Raw genomic sequence first — 12,612 nt, forward strand, 5'->3', positions numbered from 1 at the left:
GGGGTGCCATCCCCTCCGCAGAGGATCAAAATTGTGATGGCATGTCTTCGGATCATCCTCCGGGATGTTTCCCAGACCGTCGCCAATAGCCCATTGTGCAGCTCTAGTGCGACGTAAATTAACAACAACAACAACAATTAAGTAGTCCGACATAACGAACATGAACTTCGCAGTGCAGAGTAATATGAAAAATATCACTACGTTCGGGTTACTAAATTGCTCTGTGAAGAAAAAAATATGAAAGATGTCACTCTGTTCGGACTACTAAATGATCGGATTTCCCATTTATGGTAACCCGTGCAGAGGCCTTCTCTTGTCTTGGAGGTGTTGACTGAATGTCGATGTCTGTTAATGTAAATATCAAATAATGATATTTAACAAAAATTTCGGACATATTATCCTAACCGAATATGTGAATGCCGATACTAAACAGATTTTGGACATTATTCTCCAAACTGAATATCTGAATGCCGATACTTGAAAGATTTCGATCGTTTGTTTTCCATGGTCCACATGTATGCGATATTTAATGAAATTTTTGACAGCAGGTATTTAGGCATTGAGATTTCAAACACCTGATCTCTTATTTTTGTTCAACCTGTATGTTAAGGCAAAAATAAAGTTATAAAACTACATTGACAAACATTTATATAGAACAAAAGAACAGTGTATATACATGTCATTTGTAGAAAACTACAAATGTTTGTTGAAGAATATATGAATACATATAGATCTTATTTTTCACTTATGTTAAAAATTCATTTACAACAATAAACAATCACCATACAACAAGCATATAAAGACGTGTAAAAACGCTGTTTTAAGTAAAATATCCACGACTGTCAAGAGTCCGCTTCTTATTGTGCCACTTACAAGACAAAATTCTGGTGTATGTTCGTCTAAAATTTGCATTACAGAGTGCGTAGCAAAAGGGATTCACTGTGCTGTTAATATAGCAAAGGTAATATGCAAAATACCACAATCCTGGACTGATGCAGTCATCATCTTCACAATTCGAGAGGGTCTTATAAAGAACTAAAACATTATATGGTGTCCAAGTCACCGTAAATGCAAACAAAATAGCGCTCAGAGTTTTGGCTGCTTTCATCTCTTGTTTTCGTTCTTGCTGCTTTCTCTTTTTCTTAGGAGCTCTATGCTTAGCAACTTGCTTATGAACAAGCTTCGTATTCAATGGTAGTCGAATAGCATCCACTGCAGTATCGGCAGCTCTAACTAAGCTACTGGCCGTTCCTTTTTCTAAAGCATTTTTTGCATTTGGATCATCTGGTAGAACTTCAATCGCATCAGCATTTTCTTCATCATCCATTATCATCTTGATGGAGGGTTGTGTCTCACCTTCAACAGACGCAGACTTTTGGGGTAAACGAATCAAAATAGTATAAACTGAATCAGGGGAATATACGGGTGTTTGAGGAGAAGAAACTGTTGCTATTGCAGGTTGTCGAGGACGCATAGCTGCAATATTAGTGCTTTGGATAGCTGTAGGAACAGAAGGTGGAGCTACAGGAATGGTTGCTGGTCTAGGAATCATACTTGTAACTTGCCGTTTCCATTCAGGTATAACTGGCTCAAATCTTCTTTGTCCATTTCTTTCAGTCATAGGTATGGCCTGATCATTCGTCTTTTGAGAAGAGGTTGAAGGTAAATTTTGTGTTTGTAATGGCATGCGATGATCAATTCTAAGACTCATCGAAGCTGTTCTAGAGCAGGGTTGTATGGGTGTTTCTAATGAAGCAGGTGTCGTAGCTGGAGATTCATGACTCGTGCTTTCTTCTTCTTGAGGATCACCTTCACGATCCATTCTGCACCAAGCTCGTAAGATTTCTGTTATTTTCAATCTCTTGGATTCGGGATTTTTTGGGAGATATTTAGATGTTTCTACGCAAAGTGATGTTGGAACATAAGTTGTTTCCGTTTCTTCTTCTAGAACGCAAGAATCGGAACGAAACTTTTTACTTTCTTCTGTTTTCCGAACTACTTCTTCATGCTCTGGTGGATCATCACTAGATGTTGATTTTCGACTGTCTTCCTTTTTTCCAGCTTGCAAATGACTCAAATCCTTCTGCCTTTGCTTTGTTTCACGCCAAATTCTCCAATACAAAAAGCACATAACAGTTACTGGAACATAAAAAGCTGCTAATGCTGTCCCAAAAGTAACATATGAATTAGTTTCCAAAAACTGAATATAGCAGTGATTTTTCTTAACAGTTCTTGCCCCTTCTATGTAAGGCCACGCATAGATCCATGGTGGCCACAGCATTAATGATATTACCCATGCAGAGGCAATCATAAACGCAGCTCTTCTTGTTGTTCGAAGCGCTCGATATGTTAAGGGTCTTGTAACTGAGAAATACCGATCAAAACTTATTATGAGTAAGTTTAGAACCGAAGCATTGCTATTTAAATAATCAAATGCTAACCAAGAATCACAGACGAAGTCTCCAAGTGGCCAAGTCCCTATTAGTAAATACATAGTAAATAAAGGCATAGAGATTAGGCCAATGGAAAAGTCCGCAACCGCTAAACTTAAGAGAAAATAGTTGCTGATTGTCTGAAGCTGCTTATCCATCTTAAATGATATCATGACCATGATGTTACCAATGACTGTGATTATGCTAAGAAAACCAGCTACGATTGCAATCAGGATCATTTCTATGATAGAATAAGGGGATTTTTCTATTTCAGGTTCAAAAGTTGACCTTGCTGAAATATTTGCTTCAGTGTAATTCATAGCGTTGGTTATCAAAAGAGTCAGAGCTGTTGTAGTAAAAGACTCGACTGCTGCGGAATCCATCATGAAGCTTCTGGCGGATCGGATTCTTTCAAATATTTGAAAATCACCTACCTGAAAAAAATCAGAGATTTTCAGCAAGTTTCAATGTAAGACTACTTATTTATAAATACATTAAATGATATAAAATACTAATGCTTTATGATTTCTATCAGTTCCTTTTTTTTAATTGATTTTAATATGCTATATGATTTTTGAGGATTAATAAAAATAATTTAATTTAAAGTTAAATCAGTTTAATCATTAAAAATTTTAATCAGATATATTTAAAAAAGTCACCTTGAATAGATAAAAATGAATAGTATATTTCCTTAACAGGGTTCAGAAATTTAATTTTATTAAAAATAATATTTCATTCAATTTTCAGAAAATTCTTTTTTGAAATTTTTATTGAACTGTTCAAACATATATTTTAATCTAGCAACTGTAAGTATTCGATTTTTTTTAATCTTCTTTTACAATATTTTATTAAGTTAAGGTTTTCTTTTTTTTTTTTTTTTTTGAAANCAATTTTCAGAAAATTCTTTTTTGAAATTTTTATTGAACTGTTCAAACATATATTTCAATCTGGCAACTGAAAGTATTCGATTTTTTTAAATCTTCTTTTACAATATTTTATTAAGTTAAGGTTTTCTTTTCTTTTTTTTTTTTTTTTTTTTAAAAAAAAAACNTTTTTTTTTTTTTTTTTTTTTTTGAAAAGAGCTTCGATTATAACATAGTGAAAAGAGATATTTTTATAATAAGACACATTTTTTCCAAAAGTGATAATTTTACAGTAAATTGGTCCATAGTATTGTTTCTTAATAGGTGCGTTACAAGTTTTCTGAATTCTTACCTGAACTAATTAGTAAACCAATTACAGATATAATTCAGCAAGAGTTTTTAATTATGAATTTTTGAAATTATTAAAATGTTTTACCATGAAGTCGTTTTGTGTTTTTGTATTCATTTCTATCTACAATGTCTTAATAATTTGAAATAATTTTACGCTTTTTGAATGTGCTCACAATATTTCATTAAATTAAGACACATCACTATGTTTTTTCTATTTACTATGGCTTATTAAGCTGAAATAGAATTACGTTATTTACACGCATTACTATTCACAATATTTTGTGAAACTGAAGTACTGTCATGTTATTTCTATGTATTTCTAATTAAGCTTAGAGACAAACTTTTTTCTCTCTTAACCTTGATTATGAGAGATACTCTGAGAAAATTAGTTGATGTATAAAAATACAGGATTAGGAATAAATATCAGTGATTATTATCCCTCTAATCTAAATTCCAGATTGCATGCATAAAGCAATAAAATGATTTATATGCCAAGGACAAGATATTTAAATGTTTATAACATTCTATTTACGTATTCGAGATATATATGTTTTTTCAATAACTATGAGGGTTACGTCTTGAAATTTGAGAATACAGTATTCAATTTTTTTTATTAGCTGCGTTTTAAATTTGAAAAATAATATTCTAAATTCCTTACATGTATGAAAATCCTGGCAACAGTGGCAATTATTTTCTAATTGGAAATCATCAGATTAAAATAATTTCTTGTTTTTGGCAAAATAAAATTTGAAATAAATTGTATTTTTTATTCATTGATGGATTTTCATTCTTCTCATTTATTTTTTTTAATATGAATATGTAAATTGCGTAAGTGAATCTCATGACTAGCGTTGAACAGATTTATGGGGAGTGAGTTGTTATCGACAATGTCAACCTTCATCTATGAAAAGGTACTCCACCATAGAATCGAGTTATCATACTAGTGAATTATAATTGCAATTTTTTGTAGTGGTAGATATGCTACAGTACTCCCCCACCAGAATTATGTTTGTGATAGAATTCGATGAATGGATACCACTAGTTGATTCATTGCTGTTTTGTGGGAAGCCGGGAGAGCTCCATTAAGATCACCGTACTCTTTGCGTGCTGATTGTGAGAGCTGTTTTAAGTTCACGGTCGTGGTCGCTCCTGTGTTGTCTTTAGCAGTCGAGTGTATACGTTGTGTGGGATCGAGACTGAGAAGCAACAGCGCGAGAAGGGCAATGTCGCAGTCCCAAGTAGCAAGTCAACTGTTCAATGCGGACCATCCATCGAAGTAGGCGTGTTCAAATCGTAGTGGGCGAGTGCGCCAAGGTAGGCGTGTTCACATCACGTCCGGGTCACCAATGTGGGAGTGATTTGTTATCGATAATGTCAACTTTCATCTATGAAAAGGTACCCCACCATAGAATAGAGTTAGCATGCCTTATATACTAGTGAATTGTAATTGAAATTTTTGGAGTGGTAGATACGCTACAGATTCTTACTAGAGTTGCGGCTATATCAATGTTCATAGTTTATGAGACAAAATAAGACAAACTGAGACATAACCCTTACTCGATAAAGCATTAAGAAGAATTTGTTTTCCTAGAGAATTTTTTGACTGAAATTAACTAGCATTTAGGTTAATTGAGGAAAACAAACGAATTCTTCCATAGTTAGTTTTCATGTTTTTTCGTTGTCAGAATTTTTCAGTAGGCTTAATATGCATCTAAAATCTAAAAAAATGCTAAATAATAATTTATTAAAGGTATAGTAGAGGCTTGATTATTAGAAGAGCATATACAAAATCATCGCATTTTAAGTCGATGCATCTAAATTTATATTTTAATACTATAAGGACGTGTTAGAATGATTACGAAAAGCTACAAATTTCTCTATAATATTGCAAAATACCTAAAAGGCTACTATGGTTTCTGCCATCATTCTAGGTATTAGTTTCAATATGTATGCTTCTACGAGTGTAAAACCTAAATGATTAAATAACCACTTAATCCTTTGATGCAAAATTTATTAAACATATTTCTCACATTTTTTCATTATTTTGTAGTAATTCAGGTCAAAACAGAAGAAAAATATTATATTTAATATTAATTGATGGTTATGAAATACAGAATAAAACTGCAGTGTCTTTTTCTGCATTAAAGGTAAAATCTTCCAGACATGGGGCTCACTTCCAAAGAACAATTTTTCAAATTTGCTCTTATTTACAGTTATCTGGGTTAAAAAGAAACAGTTATTTATCATCAAAGTATCTTTAATTTACTATTTACAAAATGAATCATTGATAAATTTTTGAATATGATTGAAAAATATTTTTTTAAACTACTTTTTTGCAAAATTTACAAAATTAATTATTCATAAATATTTGAATATGAAGGAAAAATATTTTTTTAAACTACTTTTTTTTAGGATTTCGCATATTACAAATTTTACAAATTACATATTACACAAGGATTACATACTACATTTACATATTACATTAGGATTTTACAAATGTAATTTCAATAATTTAACAGTCTTTTTCTGCGTTGAAGGTAAAAATCTTCCAAGCACAGCTCACTTTCAAACAATTATTTTCCAAACTTTTGAGCAACATTACGTATGTTGCTTAAAACAAAAAGTTAAGACTTAATATTTTTCGCGAAAATTGTTTATTATTTTAAGTAACTATTTAGTTTCAAGAATTAAATATCTTGAGATTATTAACAAACGAAAAAATTTTCTAGAACTTTTTAATTACAAGGTGGTAAAAAAGATATTTAAATTAATTAACATTTGATTCGTTTGAGTAGAGATTTTTTTTAAGAAAACAAGTAAACTAAGAATCATTTTTCAAGTACCTTTTATATCGTTACAAACACCGAAATGTAATGATTAACAATTTAATTAAATCAGTGTTTGAAAATTTGTTTTAAATGATTAGATAGCAGCTTCAACCTTCTCAACAGAATTTTCCCTGGAGACTAACATAATCAAGAAGGTATCTAATTTATTTCGTTAAATAATAGATTTAGTTTCGAAGGAGGATTCCTTCTAAGAACTTCTAAATGAAGTTGAAACTTTTCTGTCAAAGTCAATTTGTAAAATTGTCTTTTCGCTGCAGTGCAAATAAATTTCTAACTTTAGTTTTTTTTTTAAACCACTTTAAATGTTAATACATTTTCTGTTAATCTTGCGAACAATCTTTACAAATTCATTCAGGCTTATAATTTCAGTAAACTGTTTATAATATTAAATAAAATGTAAATTTTTAGATTAAGATTGTTTTTAAATAATTAAGTTTGTCAAAAAATATATTCTTTCTAAAAACATTTCTCTTGAAGATTTTAGGAAATACGTGTATCAATTTGCTACTTTTTCTATGCGAAATAGTTTTTAAGCCCGCGGTTGCCATATAAATCATTGATGGTTCGTGATACAATTAATTTACGTTAGCGATAAAGAATGAGGATTTATGGTTCCAGTCGAATTTTGCAACTTTACACTGATGAGAAATTGTGAAGTTACACTGATTGAATATTATTACTTTCATTGCAATTATTAAGTGAGTTTTAATTAATCTTTATAATCATTTGATTTTTCTTTTTCGTCCCTGATTGTTAATTTCATCGAATAGTGTTCAAAAATTAAGCGTATTCTTACACGTACGTCTGGTATAAAAGTATTCCTAACTTTTAGACTCCAGTATACAGTGTGCTTATTTAAAAACTTACCACAATGAATGCGATTTTTAAAATTTCATCTTACTTTAGGTTCTTGTTTTAAAAATCGCCGAAGCACGTCACTCTTGTTTTGAAAAGACATATTCAAAAATCCACTCAAATCAGCAGGGAAACTTTTCCAAAAAGGAAAAAAAGAAGAATGGGACAGTGGTTTGTGAGATTTATTATTTTTTGATTGGTGATCCATGATGATTAAGAGATTGATTGATTTAAAGTATTTCTAACTTTTAGACTCCAGTGTGTTTAATTAAAAACTTGCCAAGTTGAATACGATTTTTAAAATTACATTTAACTTTAAGTTCTTTTTTTTTAAAAATCGCTGAAACTCGTCAATCTTGTTCTGGAGAGAGATATTCAAAAATCCACTCAAATAAACAGGGAAACTTTCCTAAAAAGAAAAAGAAGAATGGGGCAGTGGTTTGTGAGATTTATTATTTTTATGTTGGTAGTCCGTGATGATTAAAAGATTGAGGATCGCTGTTTTAAACAGTCTTNTACTTTCATTGCAATTATTAAGCGAATTTTAATTAATCCTTATACTCATTAGATTTTTCTTTCTCGTTCCTGATTGTTATTTTAAATAAAAATTTCAATTCAAATATTCTTACACATATGTCTGGTATTAAAGTATTCCTAACTTTTAGACTCCAGTGTACTACAGTGTGTTTATTTAAAAACTTGTCAGGTTGAATTCGATTTTTAAAATTACATCTTACTTTAAGTTCTTTTTTTAAAAATCGCCGAAGCACGTCACTCTTGTTTTGGAAAGACATATCCAAAAATCCACTCAAATCAGCAGGGAAACTTTTCCAAAAAGAAAAAAAAGAAGAATGGGACAGTGGTTTGTGAGATTTATTATTTTTTGATTGGTGATCTATGATGATTAAGAGATTGATTGATATAAAGTATTTCTAACTTTTAGACTCCAGTGTGTTTAATTAAAAACTTGCCAAGTTGAATACGATTTTTAAAATTACATTTAACTTTAAATTCTTTTTTTTTTAAAAATCGCTGAAACACGTCAATCTTGTTCTGGAGAGAGATATTCAAAAATCCACTCAAATAAACAGGGAAACTTTCCTAAAAAGAAAAAGAAGAATGGGGCAGTGGTTTGTGAGATTTATTATTTTTATGTTGGTAGTCCGTGATGATTAAAAGATTGAGGATCGCTGTTTTAAACAGTCTTAGTGCTGTAAGCATCATGGTAGTATGATTTAATGAGAATCTCGTATTTCATTTAAGAAAAAGGATTCATGAGCTAGACTGAGATATGTAGTGAAAAAGCTGGTGCTTGCGTCGCCCCTAAATTTAATCTCGTTATAGAGGAAGTCAAGATTCAATAAAACCTGATGAAAATCTTAATCTCGTTATAGAGGAAGTCAAGATTCAATGAAACCTTATGAAAATCTTAATCTCGTTACAGAGGAAATAAAGATTCAATAAAACCTGATGAAAATCTTAATCTTGCTACAGAGGAAGTCAAGATTCAATACAACCTGTTGAAAATCTTAATCTCGTTACAGAGGAAGTCAAGATTCAATAAAATCTGATGAAAATCTTAATCTCGTTACAGATTCAATAAAAAGATTACAGATTAATAAAGATTCAAGATTCAATCTCGTTACAGATTAATAAAGATTCAATAAAACCTGATGAAAATCTTAATCTTGCTACAGAGGAAGTCAAGATTCAATGAAACCTTATGAAAATCTTAATCTCGTTACAGAGGAAGTCAAGATTCCATAAAATCTGATGAAAATCTTAATCTCGTCACAAAGAAAGTCAATAAAATCTGGTGAAAATCTTAAGAACACGTATTTTGATTTGGGGATTTTGAGCTCACAGAATGGCACTTGAAATGTGGTAATAATTTTTAAAGAAGTTACAATGAACATTGTACATGCTTTATTTTGGCTTTGTATATGCATTATTTTCATTTGTGTTTGTTGCTACGTAAATGAGAGAATAACAATTGAACGCATTTTTCAAAGTTATTTGCTACAACCAAGGTTTTTAAAACTTACATTGAAGTTTGTTCTTCCATATTAAAGGTACTCTGTAATTTCTGCTTTTGAAATACTATAATACTAGGAGCTGCAAATTAAAATTTAAACTTCATAACGTGGAAGCAAAACACGATCGAATCAGTTGGGAGGAAGATGGGATGAAAGGCGTAACATTCAGTTTGATTATCTGATGAGGATTAGAAGTGTTTTTTTATCATGTAATCAAGTTCAATGCTAAAGCATTTCAAAATTACCCAATAAGGAATAACGAAGTGTTGAGCATTTAAATCCATTGCGATTTTTCCAGAAAGTTTTTTCAGATTTCGTTCTTTTTTATAACGAAACATACGACTTAAAAATTGCTTATAACTTATTTTCTGTCTTCTTATTCTTTTGCAATTACTTTAAATTCACCTCAATAAGCTATTAAGCTTATTTTGAGCTTGATCACATGATATTATGATTCAAATTTAATGGAAAGTTGTTTTCATTGGCGCCTTATTTTGACCAGAATTTTTGGACTATATGATGTTTTAACATTGAATCGATTTGTCTGAGAGAGTTTATTGACTTTCATAATATGCTGGTGAACTTTTTATTACAGACGCAGCTCAATATATGTGTTTAAGAAAGTAGACACAGCTCAAAATGCGTGTTTAAGAGAACTAATATTGCAAAAAATGCACCCTTATAAAGTTAGACCCAAATTTAACAACCTAGCGAGCAATCTTTTCCTTACTTTTCTAAACGCGTAAGTATAATCATTATGGAGCAAAGCAAGGCCTCTTATAAGAAAGAAGGCCTCCCCAAGGATTAATTTAGTAGTTCAGCGTAACGAACATAAACTGCGCAGTGGGGAAAATACGAAATATGTTACAGCGTCTCGGCTTCTACACTGTGCATTAGGAGAAATACTAAAGATGTCACAACGTTCGGACTAATGTATCGGATTTCTATTTTGTGATAACCCGTGCGGAGGCCTTCTCTTTTCTAGGACGTGTTGGGTAAAGTTTCCACCTTCGGAGTTGGAGTGGCTAAATATATTTCAGATGCAACTTTTCATACGTCTCTTCGTATTCAGAGCACTAAATGATTTAGAGGTTTAAAAAATCTAAACTCAAACAACGTCAATTTAATATCATTATAATAAATTTATCAAATCTGTAACAATCTTGCGAAAAAGAATTGTTGACTTTTACATCTTTTCAAAAGAGACTTATTTTAAAGCGCATACTAAGTGAGTTAGGTAAATGGATATCATATAGTAAATTTATTTGTATTCAATAATTTATTCGGTAAGAAAAGAATAATTTTCGTAAGAGCAGATTGAAAATTAAATCAATTGTCCATTTGATTAAATATGCACTTTGAGCTGTATCCATTTCTTAAACACATTTTTTGAGTTGTGTCCATTTTTTTAAACACACATTTTGAGTTGTGTTCATTTTCTTAAACACACATTTTGAGCTTTGGCTATTTTCTTAAAAACATTATTTAAGCTCTATCCATTTTCTTAAACACATATTTTGAGCTGTGTCCGATTTCTTAAACACGCGTTTCCAGTTTTGTCTCTTTTCTTTAACTTACAATTCGATGTGTTCAGAATAAGAAACTCACTGACGATATTTTACTATTACACAACATTAATTTTAAAATAAGTTGCAACTAAAAATAATATATTTATTTCTTGTTTTAAAATAATTTATTTTTAAAGCTGTTTTGCTTAAAAGTTATGTTAAATAATGTTTTTTAGTCAAAACATGCTTTAAAAATGACTATTTTTGTAGTACCCATTATTTATTTGAAGGTTATGCAACTATGCATTATTTTCTGTTGTGGTCAATGCGTTTTTATAATAGTTTTGGAATTCAGCATCACGCTCTTTTAATTTTATACATTGTCTTAAAATTGGTTCAGAGTGAAACAATAATAAAGTCATTCTGAACCATAATATGATAAAAATTTTATAAAACCTTAATAATATGTTAAATTTCACCGTTCAATTTAAACCATAGTATCGTGCGTAATCGAGTTTAAGAAATACGATAATAGAGTTCGAATTTACACCGGATAAAAGTGGAAGAAAATTTCGAATAAATAATTCAATCGCTCCAAAATTTAAAACTGTGTATCATAGATAAGCATGCGATAACAATATTTCCGAATTAATATCAGAAAATAAAGCTGCGTGTGGGGTGCAAAATTTTAACTTTATTAAATTATGTTTTCTCTTAATGACTACACTTGTGTATCTCCATCAATGAAAAAAAATAAAATATTGTTTGGTATTTATTATATTATATAGCATTAACTCAAAATTTGAATGGTAACGTTAGATAATTCATTTCGCATTTTAAGAATTTAAACTGCTTCGATTAAATTAAAAAAGGGAATTTTTTGACCACTGGAATTAATTTGTATATTAATTGGTTTCCGTCTTGTTTTTCATTAAAACTTTCATTTCTCTTCAGGCTCGAAAATTTTTTGAAGATTCCATTAGAAGTTGTTTTAAAATAGTAAAAGGCTTTGTATATGGTACTGCCATCTATCGACGATAAAATTTATATTTCACTTTGCTTGTTTGTACACATTATTTCGAATAAGAAATCAGTATACTCAAAATAATGCAAAATTTTGCAGAGCATTAAAATTTACAAACAAATATTGATTTGTTTTTGTGAAAGTAGTTCATTTTTTTAAAATTCCAGTTAAACTTATTGTATTATTTTATATTTTATTATCTTCAGTTGTTTAATTTTATACCATTAATTTTTTTCTTGCCTTTAAGTTATATATAAAAAAAAGCTATTAAAACTTTTCAGTTCCGTTAATTTGATTTTTTCTAATGCAATTTTGTAATGATATGTAATTATAACATTTTGCAGAGTCTCTTTGATTTTGATTGCTCTGTAACGTTTTGTCTTGTAGGCAGTTCTTTTTATCAAAGGAGTTAGTTGTGCAGTTCTATTTATCAAATGTCATAATTGTGCCCTTTTAGTGATAAAAATTAAAAACAAATATTGTAGTGAGTTACCGTCTTCGGCGACTTCAGATGAAATTTATTGGGGAGGGGGGCCATATTTGAACTGTTACTTGAGAAAAATATGCCCTTATTAAAATTGTTTAAAATAAACTTTTACACACATATATATATATATATACACTGACATATATATATATATACACACACAGTAGGGAACCGATTATCCGGAACGATCGGGACCATCGCTATTCC

At 30.3% G+C, this 12,612-nt stretch overlaps 1 protein-coding gene across 2 annotated transcripts in view; it reads right to left on the reverse strand.

Annotated features, from left to right (window-relative positions):
• Positions 1-631: 631 nt before the first annotated feature.
• LOC122269323 (muscarinic Acetylcholine Receptor, A-type) overlaps positions 632-12,612 on the reverse strand; it is a 219,859-nt gene continuing 207,878 nt past the window's right edge. For both annotated transcript variants that reach the window (XM_071188208.1, XM_071188207.1), the window contains one exon: positions 632-2,866. In XM_071188208.1, the coding sequence (XP_071044309.1) occupies positions 821-2,818 (1,998 nt within the window). In that variant the 5' untranslated portion in view covers positions 2,819-2,866 and the 3' untranslated portion in view covers positions 632-820. The remainder of the gene's footprint in view (positions 2,867-12,612) is intronic.

Source organism: Parasteatoda tepidariorum, chromosome X2 (assembly GCF_043381705.1).
Source record: "Parasteatoda tepidariorum isolate YZ-2023 chromosome X2, CAS_Ptep_4.0, whole genome shotgun sequence".
NCBI lineage: Eukaryota > Metazoa > Arthropoda > Arachnida > Araneae > Theridiidae > Parasteatoda > Parasteatoda tepidariorum.